The 16,305-nt window shown below is 40.3% G+C and overlaps 2 protein-coding genes across 2 annotated transcripts; both read left to right on the top strand.

Moving 5' to 3' along the window:
* Window positions 1-823: 823 nt before the first annotated feature.
* LOC115683991 (LRR receptor-like serine/threonine-protein kinase IOS1) lies at window positions 824-5,083 on the top strand. The gene is made up of 11 exons (XM_056320424.1): window positions 824-888; window positions 978-1,113; window positions 1,336-1,407; window positions 1,636-1,707; window positions 1,797-1,877; window positions 2,120-2,286; window positions 2,744-2,985; window positions 3,079-3,205; window positions 3,475-3,537; window positions 3,636-3,825; window positions 4,032-5,083. The coding sequence occupies exons 2-11, from the start codon at window positions 986-988 to the stop codon at window positions 4,444-4,446; spliced, it is 1,557 nt and encodes a 518-aa protein (XP_056176399.1). The 5' UTR covers window positions 824-888; window positions 978-985; the 3' UTR covers window positions 4,447-5,083.
* Window positions 5,084-12,364: 7,281 nt separating this feature from the next.
* Window positions 12,365-16,301, top strand: LOC130140638 (probable LRR receptor-like serine/threonine-protein kinase At4g29180). Its single transcript, XM_056320563.1, has 2 exons — window positions 12,365-12,443; window positions 15,772-16,301. The coding sequence occupies exons 1-2, from the start codon at window positions 12,365-12,367 to the stop codon at window positions 16,299-16,301; spliced, it is 609 nt and encodes a 202-aa protein (XP_056176538.1).
* The last annotated feature ends 4 nt before the right edge of the window (window positions 16,302-16,305 follow it).

Below are 16,305 nucleotides of genomic sequence, written 5' to 3'. Positions count from 1 at the left end.
CCCGAGCCCGGCCCGTTGACCGGGCCCGCGGTTCGGAACCGGAACCGGCCCGCGGCCTACGGGCCCGGTTCAGGTTCCAAATTATTTTTAAAAAAAAAATAATGAATATTTTTAAAAAAAATTCATTATTTAATTTTTTTTTATAAAACAAATTGAACTCTAATTGCTATGCATTGTAAGTGCATTGATCTCCAATTACATTGCTTGGCTTGAGTGTATTGAACTCTAATTACAAAGCTTGGCTTGGGTTTTATAAACAACCCCTTTGATAGTCTCTTCATTCTCAATTGATGTGGGACTCTCGGCTTGCCTTGAACACCTTCAATGTGAGACTCTTGGCTTGTCTTCATGCAAATGCCAAGAGTCCCACATCGAATGGGAATGAAGAGACCATCAAAGGGGTTATTTATAAAACCCAAGCCAAGCCATGAGCATGTGAAGTTGTATGCATTTTGTGGTTACGATCCTTTGCTAGTTAAGAGCAAAGGGTTCCATTGGACCGCCTAGAACCAGACCGGACCAATGGTCCGGTTCCCGGTCCGGTTCCTAGTTCTAAAATTAAAAGACCGGTCTTACCGGTTCGGTTCCCGGTTCCGACCGGGAACCGATCACCCCTATAATTTTCATTTTGATTATAATTTATATTAAATAATTCATTATTTCATATTTTTATAATTCATTATTTTTTTATTTCATAATTTATTTTTTAAAATTTTAAATTACGAACCGGAACCGGAACCGCCCCTAGCGGTTCCGGTTCCGGTTCGGACATGGCCACGAACCGGAACCGGCTGGTTCCGAACCGTGGCCATGACTAACCTCTCCTCAATGCCGTCGAGATTTTCACCGTGGCATACCTTCCAAATTCACCGACTTTTCTTGATGACTGTATGTGTACATCTATGCTCTCACTTGATTTTTTTGTTTCAATACTCTTTGATTTCCTTATGACGGTAGCTCTTTATGTGGTGGTTTAGTCAATGCTATGTATGATGTCAAGAAAACGTATGGGGTGATCAGAGCTAACTGGCAGGGTGATCCATGCATTCCTACACAGTACTCATGGAGCGGACTGAAGTGTAGCTATGATAGTTCCCCAAGAATCATCTCGTTGTAAGTCCACGACTACATCTTTTCTCTGAAAACATGCTGCATACAAACACCACAAGTCTCTGAAAGATGAGTTTTCTCGACAATAAATTTTGTATAGACTGGTAATAGATCATGCAACTAAGGAAATGATTTCAAAAATCAAGTCTCTATATTAAAGCCTTCCACGTTAAAAGTTTTGACTAGTGGGATTTTATTCTTATAAAGTTAGCTGCGGATGTGCAGGAACCTGAGTTCTAGTGGACTGAAAGGACTGATAGCTACATCGATCTCCAATTTGACAGCAGTTGTATCCCTGTATGCATTAGTAGTTTTTCTTTCATATTGTTTACGTTTTTTTTTTAGTGAAATTTCATATTGTTTACTTAATTTGCACAGAAAGAAAATGGACATCACCAAGCCCAAAAAAAGCAACACCCTTCTTTATAAATAGCATAATGTTCATTATCTACCTTATCCTATTTTATGCATTTCAATTAGTATATGCATATCAAGTTTCTCAGTACTTTTTTGGCTTAATTTCAGGGATTTATCCAACAATTCATTAAGTGGGTCTGTGCCTGACTTTTTAGCGCATATGCCGAGCTCGAAAGTTCTGTGAGTCACTGAGCTTTTAACAGAAAGGTTATGTGTGGTTATCTAGCTCGTGTAAATGGCTGTCAACTTCTACTCATGAATACTTGCAGGAATTTAAGTGGAAACAACTTGAATGGCTCTGTTCCTCAAACACTTTTGAAGAAGAAGGCAGATGGATCGTTGCTACTAAGGTTCGCTTATGGCCACACTATCGTATCACTACATTTAATCACTAATTATTATCTATACAATCTGCTTCTTCTTTCTGTACGTTCTGCTCCCTCTGAAGAATGAAAAAGACGAAAGTGCTACTTGCTTTTTTAGTTTTCTGTTTGATCAACTTATGTATGTAATACTTGCACAGGGTGGGATTTCCATGAATTCTAGGGCTAATCTTTTGGCATTGACATGTACTATCGACGTTTTTTGACAGCATAGATGGAAATCCAAATCTTTGCCAATCAGACAATTGTCAGACCAGCAATGTGCAGACAAAGAAAAAGGGCATCTCTATTGCTCCAATCATTGCATCAGTTGCAGCCTTGATTTTCTTGGGAGCTCTTGCAGTATTGTGGATAATCAAAAGAAGACAAATCCAAAGTAACTCTCTTGCGTATTGCATTGCATCAGAATCAAAAGTGTTACATGTGATTTTCCCAATCCAGGTCGGGTTTTGAACCCCAAACTGGTTAACTGGTCCAATTGCTCACGGCCCTTTCGACAATCGGGCCGGAAAAAGTGAACATGATAATCTTGCATCTATGCATCACTGTTTCATGTTAAAAACTATGCACGCGTTATATCTTGATAATATCATAATCGCATCAACGCGTACCGCCATCTCATGTAGATAAAGGCATGAATACTTTCCTCATTTGGTTGAGGCAACTTGTGCTATTTCTGGTTCATTTTTCACGACACGGTCACTTCTTCATATGAGTCATTACATACTTCTTCAAGATGGTTCTGTTTGCAGTTAAGGCATATGATATCAGACTAAAGATCATGATCCACTTAACTCTGTTAAGGTTATATAATTTCCTTTTTATTTCTCCAGATGTTACTACTATTGCTACGACTACCAACTCTAACAGAGGATCTACTAGGACATTAAGGTTGTCAAAAAATCAACATTTTACATCCACTGAGGTTACAAAAATTACTGATAACTTTAGAACAAAAATCGGACAGGGAGGATTTGGGAAAGTTTACTTCGGCAGACTTGACGATGGCACTGAAGTTGCAGTAAAAATGCTATCTCAATCATCAAAGCAAGGCTACAAGGAGTTTCACACAGAGGTTCGAAACACCAGTGCAACTAGAATCAATATGTCATGTTTTCGATTTTTTGAGTGTTCTACTCATGGCAAGCTCTGATACCTGGATGTACAGGCGCAACTCCTGATGGTCGTTCACCATAGAAATCTGGTTTCACTTATCGAATATTGCGAAGAATTTGAAAACACGGCGCTGATTTACGAATTCATGTTCAATGGAAATGTTCAACAACATTTGTCAGGTTTGTCTAATATTTCCTTCTCCAAATTCTAACCAGATAAAGCACCACTTAGACTCTCACTATATGACAGCATGACATGTGTCAGAGTTATATTTTATCTCAACTCTGTTCTCTGATAGTTCAGGCTTTTGGATTAATCGATCTAGTTACATAGTTATTAATAGCACAACGGAAATGAAATTAACTTTTTCAGCGAATGAATAAGATGGTGAACAGGATTTTACATCTTTCATGATTGGAATACTCCTTAATCCTCTACTTTAAAGCAGCAAAAAACCCGAATGTTTTGAGTTGGAGCCAGAGACTACAAATCGCAATCGATGCAGCTCAAGGTACATAAAGTAGATTGATGAAATCTTTGTTCACATATCCACAAGTTGAGGAACACAATACATTTGATTAACTTTTTTCTTTTTTGTTGGTGGTGCAGGGTTGGAGTACCTGCATAATGGCTGCAAACCTCCCATTGTCCATAGAGATTTAAAGACACCCAATATTTTACTAAACGAAAACATGCAAGCGAAGATTGCTGATTTTGGATTATCGAAGGCATTTGTAACAGAGCATGATTCTCATATTTCAACTCGCCCATCGGGAACACCTGGTTATCGCGATCCCGAGTAAGCGACTCGAAGCTACAACTCTGAATACAAAGACTATTCCACTTCGGAAGCAGATTAACTGTGCTGATTTAGACCAGCGCGAGAGGCCCATACATTTTACTTGTACACGTTTATGTTTGATACACGTATGTAGGTACGTTTTTGAAAGGCAGTTTCAGCTATTATTGTACTAATCAAAGCAACAATTCCTTTTGAATCCTCAGGTTTCATACATCTGGAAACTTGAACAGGAAGAGTGACGTGTATAGCTTCGGTGTAATTTTATTCGAGTTAATCACTGGCCACCCCGCCATTATAAGAAGTCCAGAGGGCAGCACGCACATACTTCACTGGGTGACTCCACTCATTGAAAGAGGGGACATCCAAAGCATTGTCGACCCGAGGTTAAATGGCCAATTCAACATCGGTTCTGCATGGAATGCGGTGGAAATAGCCATGTCGTGTGTGCCGACGACAGCGGTCCAAAGGCCAGACATAAACCGTGTTCTGTGGGAACTAAAAGAATGCTTGACAGCAGAGATCGGTTCAGGAAGAAGCCAAAGAATGGGAAACAGTAAGAGAAGTGAGTCTTTTGAGATGAGCTCACTTGACGTTGATATTGCTCCGAGTGGTCGTTAACCATACTCGTATATAAGGTTATCATGCTCATCTTCCCTGTATAAGTTGTTGATTATTACATCGAACAGATTTGAAAACTTTTGTGCAAAGTCTGAGCTTGTGGCTTTAAATTGTGAGTGATGCATATTGGGGTTGTTGCTTTTCTAGCTGAGTGAATAAATGAGTGAATGTTGAGTTCCATTCACAGTTGGGCCCCTCTTTATAAGGCTACAAACTGTACAGTTACGAAGATGTTGATAGCTAGCCTTGCTCAGTCATCCATGTGAACCCTGTATACTGAAGCAGAGGAAAAATGAATTTCTTTCATTGTTATACCATCTGTTTTATAAACCAAAGTCATCTTTTGACAATCTTTGCCAACCCAACCACCTAAATAGCCCGAAGAGTAGCACTTACGTCATCCAATTGGTGTCGCCTCTCATCGAACAAGAGGATATAGAGAGCATCATGGATCAGAGGCTGCAAGGGCGGTTCAGTGCCCGCATCTGCTTGGAAACTAGTCGAGGCAGCAATGTCATGCGTGGCTGTGACTGCGAACGAGAGGCCGAACATGAACTCGCATGCTGTTGGAGCTGAAGGATGCTTGACTCTTTCTAGGCGTGGTACCTGATGAACCAAGGGATTCTGTCCTGCTTCACCCTTCACGCTCGCTGTCTATGATTTTGATGCAGGTCTGTGAAAATGTCCCCCGAGACAGTGCTCAATGTGCTCCAAAACCTTCCTATGAACTCATAGAGTGACAGATGAAATTGAAGAAAGGAAACTGCTGTTTTGCAATGAAAGAACAAATACTACATATATCTATCGGCCGAGTAATCTAACAAATCTTTTACCACATGTCGTGTAATCTAGTAACGTGTTGTGTGTTCCAAAAAAAGAAGAAGAACTCTCTAAATATTAAATTGAGCCACCTTAATACGAGAAATTTTGTTGTTGTATCAAGGCTGCACTATCTATTTTCTATTTAGTCAGTTTGCTGATGTCCTATTATCTAGGAGTTAATTAGTTGTGGTTTTACTTGGTCAGTCCTATTTTGTAGGAGTGTTTAGCCGCATGTTTTCTTTAATCGCTCTCTGTTAGTTTGTTGCTGGTTTTGTGGACCAAGCAAGTTGTTAGTTAGTGGGCAAAGTGTAGTTAGTGGAAAAGCTTTAGTCTGTATTTAAGCAATTTCAGTTTTCTGAATAGATATAGAAGTTCCCTTCCAATACATTCTGTCTTGCTGCAAAATACAGATTTTGCTGTCAATTCTCCTTCTGTTCTTTAAAAAAACAACATTGGTATCAGAGCCTTCTTGATCTTAAGGGGCTGTGAGTGACTTGTGAGATTGATTGAGAGGTGTGTCTGCATCCATAGAAGCCGAAGGCAAGATGGAGGCAAGATAGAGTGGTTTTTCAGCAATGGCTCCACCAGTGTTTGATGGAGAAAATTATCAAGCCTGGGCAGTGAGAATGCGAGCCTATCTAGGGGGTTGTGATTTTTGGGAAACTGTGGAACAAGATTATGAAGTTGTTCCCCTTCCTGACAATCCAACCATTAATCAAATCAAGTATCACAAGGAGAGGACAACAAGGAAAGCAAAGGCAAAGTCTTGTTTATATGCTGCTGTCTCACCTGCCATTTTCAGCAGAATTATGGCTTGTGAATCAGCCAAAGCTATCTGGGACTTCCTCAAAGCTGAGTATCAAGGAGATGAGAGGATCAGAAGCATGAAGGGGCTAAATCTGATCACAGAATTCGAGAGACTACAGATGAAGGAGTCTGAGACAATTAAGGAGTATTTTGATAAGTTGATAAGCATTGCAAATCAGGCAAGAGTTCTAGGCACTGACCTCTCTGATAATAGGCTAGTGCAGAAGATTCTTGTCTCCTTGCCTGAAAGGTTTGAGGCAACCATTGCCTCTTTGGAGAATACCAAGGATTTGTCTCATATCAAGTTGGCAGAATTGTTAAGTGCTCTGCAAGCACAAGAGCAGAGGAGGTTAATGAGGCTGGAAGGAAGTACAGAAGGAGCTTTGCAGGCCAAAGAACAGCAAAACGTAGGAGGAAAAGGCAAGAAGTGGAAAGGGAAGAAAGGGAATGGCAGTAGTGGTTCAGAAGCTGCCGCAGGAGAGAATAGTGCGGGCAACTCCAAGAACAATTGGAGAAGGTATTCCTCATGTCAGCACTGTGGAAAACAAAATCATCCACACTTTAGGTGTTGGAAGAGGCCAGATGTAAGGTGCAAAAAATGTCATAAGCTTGGACACATTGAGAAGTTCTGCAAAGAGAAGGGAGATCAACAGCAAGGTGAGGCACATGCTGCAGTCCAGCAAGAGGTAGATCAACTGTTTGTTGCCTCTTGTTTCTCCTCTAGTACTCCATGTGACAGTTGGCTTGTTGATAGTGGTTGCACAAACCACATGACAAGTGATGAAAAGCTATTTATAGACCTTGACAAGTCATTGAAGTCAAGAGTGAGGATTGGGAATGGGGAGTACTTAGAAGTGAAAGGTAAAGGGACTGTAGCAATAGAGAGTTGTGCTGGAACTAAGCTGGTTTCTGATGTGATGTATGTGCCTGAAATTGATCAGAATTTGCTGAGTGTGGGGCAGTTGGTAGAAAAGGGATTTAAGGTGATATTTGAAGAGGGGAAGTGTTTGATCTTTGACTCCAGTGGTCGGGAGCTATTCAAGATAAAGATGCGACAGAAGAGTTTTTCTCTGAATCCTCTCGAGAAGGAGCAGGTGGCATTCAAGTGTCAGGCCAGTGATTTAGAGATATGGCACAAGAGGTTGAGCCACTTTCATCATAAAGGCTTGCTGTTCATGCAGAGGAATGAAATGGCAACTGGGTTACCAAGCCTGGAGGAGCAAATCACAAGGTGCAAGGCTTGTTTGCTGGGCAAGCAGACAAGACTTCCCTTCAAGGAATCCACTTGGAGAGCTACAGAGAAGCCGCACCGATTCATACAGATCTCTCGTGGTCCACAAGTGACTCCTTCACTAAATGGCAGCAGGTATTTCATTATTTTCATTGATGATTATACTAGAATGTGCTGGATTTACTTCATGAAGCAAAAGTCAGAAGTTGCTGAGGTATTTTTGAAGTTTAAGAGATGGGTTGAGAATCAAAGTGGCTGTAAGATTCAGGTCATCAGATCTGATAATGGAACAGAATACACTTCACAGACGTTCAACTCTTTCTGTGAAGAGGCTGGAATTGAGCATCAGCTTACTGCTCCTTACTCTCCACAGCAAAATGGAGTTAGTGAGAGGAAGAATAGAACCATTATGGAGATGACTAGGTGTCTGCTACATGACAGGAATCTACCAAAAGAATTTTGGGCAGAAGCAGCAAACACAGCAGTTTTTCTGCTGAATAGACTGCCTACAAGGGTATTGGAGAAGAAGACAACCTTTGAAGCTTGGTTTGGTGTTAAGCCAATTCGAAGAAATTTGAAGGTGTTTGGCTGTCTATGTTTTTCTCATGTTCCGCAGGTCAAGAGAGACAAGTTTGGGAGAGAAAGCGAACCGGATCTTTGTTGGCTACGGTTTAGTGTCAAAAGCCTATAGGATCTATCAACCACGGACGAGAGAAGGTGATCACTAGCAGGGATGTTCAGTTCCTAGAAGATGAGCAATGGGATTGGACAGATGAGCCACAAGGCAAGCACAAGGAGGTCTCACTGGAACCTGACGAGCTGGTGGATGATGTTCCAGTTAGAGGTACCAAATCTCTGACTGATATATATCAGAGGTGTAGTGTGGCTGTTTTGGAACCTGCAGGTTATGAGGAAGCTAAAAGTGATCAGAGGTGGATGAATGCAATGAAGGAAGAGTTGGCTATGATAGAAAAGAACCAAACATGGGAGCTAGTGGAGAGGCCTGAAGACAGAAAGGTAATTGGAGTAAAATGGGTTTTCAGGACCAAACTCAATCCTAATGGCTCAGTGAATAAGCATAAGGCCAGGTTGGTGGTGAAGGGATATGCACAGGTTTGGGGAGTTGATTTCTCAGAAACCTTTGCTCCTGTGGCAAGACTGGATACAATTAGAATGACTCTTGCTTTGGCAGCTCAACAAGGATGGAAGGTGTATCAGTTAGATGTGAAATCTGCATTTTTGAATGGAGTGTTGCAGGAGGAGATTTATGTTGAGCAGCCAGAAGGCTTTGTCACACCAGGCCAGGAGGAGAAAGTTTATTTGCTAAGAAAGGCTCTCTATGGCTTGAGGCAAGCTCCCAGAGCATGGTACAGTAAAATGGATGAGCACTTACTAGGCCTGGGTTTCAAGAAAAGCCTCAGTGAATCCACTCTATATGTCAAGAAGTTAGTATCTGACTTAGTGGTGGTGTCTCTTTATGTGGATGATATGCTGGTGACAGGGAGTAATAGTGCTCAGATTACTGCATTTAAGCAAGAGATGATGAAGATGTTTGAAATGACTGATCTTGGTGAGATGTCGTATTTTTTGGGGATGGAGGTTATGCAGACTCAGAATGAAGTTTTTATCTGTCAGAAGAAGTACATGAAGGAGATCCTGAAGAGATTCAATATGGAGGAGTGCAAGAGTGTAAGTACTCCAATGGGTCAGAAGGAAAAGCTTCAAAAGAAGGATGGATCAGAACTTGCAGATGAACGAGTTTATAGAAGTTTGATTGGCTGTCTTATGTATCTCACTGCAACTAGGCCAGACATCATGTTTACTGTAAGTGTCTTGTCTAGATTCCTTAATTGTGCAAGTGAGTTGCATATGGTAGCTGCAAAGCGGGTGTTGAGGTACTTGAAAGGTACTCTTTCATATGGAATTAAGTTTTGCAGAATTCAGGAGTTTAAGTTGCAAGGGTATTCTGATAGTGACTGGGCAGGATCTGTGGATGATATGAGAAGTACTTCAGGGTATTGCTTTACATTTGGGTCGGCATGTTTTTCCTGGTGCTCAAAGAAGCAGGAAATAGTGGCTCAATCAACTGCAGAAGCTGAGTTCATTGCAGCTACTGCAGCTGTGAATCAAGCATTATGGATAAAGAAGCTGATGGATGATTTGCATTTGGAGCAAGAAGAAGGCATAGCAGTATTTGTGGATAATCAAGCTACTATGGCCATTTCACAGAATCCAGTATTTCATGGAAGAACAAAGCATTTTAAGGTCAAGTATTACTTCTTGAGAGAAGTGCAGAAGGCTGGAGAGGTGAAGCTGGTGTACTGTAGTTCAGAAAACCAAATTGCAGATATATTCACTAAGTCATTTCATGTTGGTCGATTTGAACTTCTCAGGGCAAAGCTAGGAGTGTGCAGCACTTGATCCAGGAGGAGAGTGTTGTTGTATCAAGGCTGCACTATCTATTTTCTATTTAGTCAGTTTGCTGATGTCCTATTATCTAGGGGTTAATTAGTTGTGGTTTTACTTGGTCAGTCCTATTTTGTAGGAGTGTTTAGCTGCATGTTTTCTTTAACTGCTCTGTTAGTTTGTTGCTGGTTTTGTGGACCAAGCAAGTTGTTAGTTAGTGGGCAAAGTGTAGTTAGTGGAAAAGCTTTAGTCTGTATTTAAGCAATTTCAATTTTCTGAATAGATATAGAAGTTCCCTTCCAATACATTCTGTCTTGCTGCAAAATACAGATTTTGCTGTCAATTCTCCTTCTGTTCTTTAAAAAAACAACAAATTTAAATCACCAAATAATTAATTCATAAGAGTCTACAAGGATATTGTTTAAATATAGAATAAAAGAGAAATATGATGCAAGATTTGCAATTCTTTCAAGGAAGTCACCGAGAAGATTCAAATTTTCCAATAAAAACACATGAAAAATGAAATAGTATTTTTAATTGACAAGTCAGATACGATATATTATGAAATAAGCAATGAAGTGCATATAGGAAAAGAAAAAATATTGAGGTCTTCTTTATTTTATATGATTAGTATAAATGAGACAACAAAACGTGAATTGCAATGAGAAAATTCAACTATGACACAAGACAAGACGAGACAAGACGACATGATAGTTTAAATTTTTTTAATTAGCAATTAACAAGTTTTTGGCGTGATTCTATAATATGACTCCTCAATTACGTTCTTTTTTTTTAGTGTGTGGGAAAACGAAGACATGAGCCCTGACCTGATGCCTGATGTCTGATGATCCTCTCTACTTCTTACCTGTCCGAAGCTTCCCTTGACTTTTGAACTTCGCGGGGTTTCGTGCTGACTTCTTCGTCCTCCTCTCGCTCTGAACTCTGCTAATATTCCGTCTTTCTGATATTCTCGCGCTCTCTTTTTATGTCACGCAAGCATCAGAAATGAGAACTTTGCGAACACTCTGCACCCACAAGCACCTCCTCAGTCCCACCACTAAAGCCACATCCGTCGCTTTCTACTGCAGTATTCACGCCACAAATCACCGCCTTCTCTCGCAAAATCCCAGTCTCGCATCCTTCTCCTCGAGTTATAAGTCAGAGACGAGCGACACTGCCCACACCGTTGACAATGACTACGACCCTGCCACCCGCCGGGTCAGAAGCAGCGACAGAGAACCAACCATTCATGCTGATTATTCTAACACATTAGTACTTCTATTAATAGATTTTGGAAGAACAACTTGTGTCCCCGTAATTCCGTCGATTAAATGATCTCTTGGATGCTTGATATTTAGCTAGGGACCCTTTGGAGAGGTGGTTTTGAGAGTGCTAGGTGGTGGTCTCGTGCCAGGTTTGGCCTACTTTTTTTGTTGTATGGTCCGCATGAATCTGCAGCTGTAGAACTTTCACCTGGGATATACGGAATATTTGAAGAATTCAGTTCTATCAAAGCTATTGATTTTGCTGCATTGTGGCTCTAAAGGTTTCTTAATCTTGGTGGGAGGTGATCCTGGTGTTGGCAAAAGTACCCTGTTCCTGCAGGTTGTTGTACTTAAAGGATACATTAGATAATCACCAGATATGATTAGTTATCTAATTATCTATTTCCTAATCTAACATTGTGCTCTACCTTGTCCACATCTCATATATTGCATCTTTCTATTGGATGATGGCTGCAATGACTGCTGAAGGGCATGGAAAGCTGTCGAGATGGCCATATTTTGCGTGCCTTTGAGAGCGATCCAAAGGCCGGATATAGGTTGTGTGCTGTCGGAACTAAAGGAGTGTTTGGCATCTGAAGTTGGTTCTGGGAGGAGCCAACCATTGGGAAATGGCAAGAGAAGCGATCCCTTTGAAGTAACTTCTCTTCAGCGAGATCTATTTACTTCAAACCCTCGGTAACTCGCTAGCGAAAACACATGACCCCTATAGAGAATTCCCACTTTTCTTTAAAATATCGAGTTAGGAATGCGCATGCATATGGAAACTTCTTCATGTTCTCTGTTTTATGGTTCCACCGAAGTAGACAAATTTGGCATGACCGTCTCTTGGTCTTCACTTACATCACATAAGCAAATGCGGTTTTCAGTAATCCCTGTATAAGCTATTGACCAACAAATTAAGGACGTGATTACAAGAAATGGGACAGAGCTTTTTGAAATGGTAAGCTAATTCCTGTGAATTCTTTGTAAATTAATGATCTCTCGCAGTATCTTTTGATGTATTGGTGCCTCTTACGGGGTGTGTTTCTCTCAAATTGTTTTGTGGATTGAACTGATGATCATAGACCTTGTAGATCAAGTCTTTGCCATTATCAAAAGAAAAACGGGGAAAAAAACAATTGACCTGGAAATTACAAATTTATAAACTTGGCCTATATACTCGGCAAAGCTGATGAGCGATTTGTTTTAAACGGGAAAAAGTATACACCACTTGTCATTGATTGTTTATCTTTGGCTTTTTTCTAATTAGGTATTTCACAATATCTTGCGAGGAATATTCAGCAAATATTTCTTTTGAAAAAATGGAGAGGTAAAATCAAGTATCTCAATTTGTCCGTTGTGAATGTGAAGAAAGATTTGATGTGCCATGAAGATCTTGAAGATGTTGCATGTCTTGATTGGTTGTCTCGCTCTAGGAGTTGTCGCTCGCGGGCAGCAAAATCTAGGTTCTCTCTCGCGCGCGCGCAGCATTGATTGAATTGTGAAGAGTTGGGACATTAGATAAAAGGGATTCTAGAGAAGGGCACAGTGATGATTTTGTGGGTACCCTTTATTCTGTTACCGATCGACCTTTCAAGTTTAAGACAAGAAATGGTCATACTCAAATTTGATTTCAAAACTGAGCATTTAGTATCTAGGCAGAGTCGAGCTTTAGAACTTTCAGTTGTTAATCTAATCACAAGAAACGGGACAGAGCTTTTTGACCAACAAATCAATGGCGAATTTAACACGCACCCTCTGAAAACCGAGTCGCCCGATTTAGGAGTTTTAAACAATGAGGAATTCGGCCTGCAAACACTGGATGAGATGATATAGCGGTCGTCTTCTTCGTGGACTCCACCTCGCGCAGGACATCCAAGCCCGTCGACTCCATTAATGGAGGCATTCAAGCGACCTCAAACCTTCGTTGCGCGGCCTCGTATGGTCTCCAAGATCGGGGTGAAACTGGCCCAGAGGCCGAGGACAGCCAGCGTTATGAGCTTGTAGAGCATGTCGGTGGTGATGAAGCGCAGATTCATTGCATGGATATCGTTCTTGGCGATGAGGTGGAAGGAGATGAAGACACACGGAAGAAGATGAATACTTGGAAAAGAATTGAAAAAAAAATCAATTTAAATTTTTTTGAAATGATGTCGTTTTGATTCATTTCTTCAACAATTATCGCCAGCCAGCCGTACCATATAGGATAGCCGGCATTGACTAAACCTCTACAACAGCATTTTATGGCCTAAATTGATTGAAAAGACTACATTGATAAATCATAAAAGGTTTAGGACTAAATTGTCTAAATTAAAAGTTTAGAACTGAATTGACAACTTACAATATGCTTAAAATTGATTGGCTATTTTCCCTTCATTTCAAGCTTCGGAATTCATTTATAGACTGTCCCAATTCCTCACCCAGTATTTGGACAAAACACTCTATATGTTCTTTTTTTTTTTTGGTGAGAAACATCAATGCCTTTTCAATTCAAGTTAACCAAAAACCTGTTAAATTGTTCTTTCGTCCAATTAGTTCTAAGGTAGGTATAGTTATTAATTGTTCGTCATTACCATGGACAAAATATTAACACCTCCAATAAGTTTGAGTTTGCACTTAATGCAATACTAAAATATTATTTAGTTTTGGGTGCGCCAAAAAGACACGAGAATTAGTAAATTTAATTTTAAAATAAAATTGTACCAACAAAACATGAACTTTTTAATAAGAGACCCTTTGGTCATGAGGAGCATACATGCACGAGAATATACACGCTGATATCACGTGTTGATCGAATGAAAATGTTATGTTATCACTATATAGTAGCCCTCACGCACCCGCATGACCTATCCTAACAAATGTTACGCTATCACTATATAGTAGCCCTCAAGCACCTACTATATAGTGATGGCATAACAATGTGTTTATAAATATAAATATATATTTATATATATTTTGTGTGTGTGTGTGTGTGAAGTAGCCTTTGTTAGAGTAGGTCATGCAGGCGTGAAAACTACAATATAGTGATAGCATAACAATACATATATATATAAACAGCCCAATGTCCTTTTCATATTTGATCCTCCTAATTGCTGTATAATGGAAGCTTTTAGAAACATCCGTGCTCCCATCAGCACGTGCAAGGATACCCAAGCAATGGGACATAATCATGACAAGGTCAAGCATGTGCATAAGCCAATGGATGTGCAAGATAGCAAACCGAGTCTACTGAGTTAACACTCTATATTAGTGGCTCTAAGCTATGCTTCATGTGGCAATGTACTTACAAATCTCTCTCTCTCTCTCTCTCTCTCTCTCTCTCTCTCTCTCTCTGAAACGGAGATGGTTTGATATGCCATGAAAGATGCTAGAGATTTTGCAGGTCTTGGTCGGTTGTCTAGCTCTAGGAGTCATCGCTCGCGGGCAACAAAATCCAGGTTCTCTCCCTCTGTCTCTCTCGCGTGCGCACGTAATGATGATTGAATTGTGAAGAGTTAAGCATTAGATAAGCAGGATTCTAGAAAAGGTCACAGTGATGATTCAGTGTCTACCTTTCTTTCCATTAGTGATCGACCTTTCAAGCAAAAGACAGAACGTAGTCATGCTCCAATTTGATTTCAAAAATGAGCGCCTAGTATTTAGGTAAAGTCGAGCTCTAGAAGTTTTAACGGTTTTAAAGCTACGTAGAGCAATCTTTTGAGCTAAAATTTAAGAATTTAGCAAAGTTAAGTCCCTTCGAGATTCTCTAGGAAACATTTATAAATCCTAGTGTAACATCCTCTAGCATACTTTATTTTTGCAAATGACATCTCTGTTTTAAAGATTTTCATGGGAAAAGTGTCAGAAAAGTCCTAACCTATTGTAATTATGCCAAATTATTTCTGAACTTTTTTTTGTACCAATTTAGTCATAAACCTTTTGACCAAATACCAATTTAGTCCCTCTGGCTAATTTAAGACGGATATTGCTGACATGGATGTCGGGCGGCTTACGTGACATCGTTGGCGCTGACGTGGATAACTTTTAATCATATTTTAATATTTTTTTGAATTTTTTATTTTTTATGAGGCCCGCCCTCGCTAGATTTGGTGAGGGTGGAGCCTCACCGGCCATGGGCAAAGAACGACCTCGCCAGATCTGGCGAGGTCAAACCTTGCCCTCGTCCTCGCCCTCACCAGTGACTAGACGAGGCACAACCTCACTGGATTTGGTTTTGGCGTGGCTCGACCCTCGCCAGTCCAGCGCGAGGCCGCTCTCACCGGCCCTAGCCTCTGGCCGGTTGCCTCTGCAATCGGCTAGAGGAAGAAGAAAGGGAAGGAAAAATAAAGAAAAATAAAGAAATAAATATAAAAATAAAAATCGAAAAATTATTAAAAGTTGCCCACGTTAGAGCCGGCAGTACCATGTAAATCGGCTAGTGTCCACGTCAACAATATCCAACCAAAATCAGCCTTAAGGACTGAATTGACACTAGGTCAAAAAATTTAGGACTAAATTGGCACCGATGTAATAGGTTTAGGACTTTTCCGACATTTTTCCCAACTTTTCACATAAGCCTTTTCCATCCGTTCTCCATCGCAACTTCTTTTCAACTGACAATTATCAAGCCAATTATTATTGACTTAATTTTCATTGCTGAAATATCTATCTTGTTGATACGGTTGTAAAAAAGTTAGATAAAAAAGTTTAAGGGACAACGCAAGGAATCAAAAATATTTAGAACATTGTTTATATTTCGAATTCATGATGCATAGTCAAAAGCAAGTGACAGTCTCTGATTTGACCTCCATTTAGGTTTCATAAGCATCGATTGCAGCGCACCCAGGGATTACCATGACTATCAGCTTGACATATACTACAAGGCGGATGCAGGGTTTGTAGATTCCAGAACAAACATGCAGGTGTCCCCCCAGGTCATTTACCAATACAACCAACAACAATCAAAGAATCTCAGGGTCTTCCTCAATGGAACAAGGAATTGTTACACATTAATGATGGATGAAGGAAAGGGCAACACATATTTGGTCAGGGCTTCATTTTGGTATGGGGATTATGATGGCAAGAATCAAACCCTGGCATTTGACCTCCATATTGATGTTAACTATTGGATCATGGTGAACTCTTCGTCTTATGTATACGAAGAGATTATTTACACTCCTCCAAGAGATTATATTCAAGTTTGCATGGTGAATACTGGCTCAGGTATTCCATTCATATCATCTCTCGAGTTGCGGTTGCTGGATAACTCGATTTATTATATCAATTCTAGTGCACTTGTAACTAAGTGGAGATTTAATTTGGGGAGCTTAAACACGTACAGGTGAATCA

The sequence above is a fragment of the Syzygium oleosum genome, unplaced genomic scaffold (genome assembly GCF_021117445.2).
Source record: "Syzygium oleosum isolate NSW1041296 unplaced genomic scaffold, Sole_v2.1 Sole_v2.20, whole genome shotgun sequence".
In the NCBI taxonomy this organism is placed as follows: Eukaryota; Viridiplantae; Streptophyta; class Magnoliopsida; order Myrtales; family Myrtaceae; genus Syzygium; species Syzygium oleosum.
This window is presented reverse-complemented; position numbering and strand designations above follow the sequence as displayed.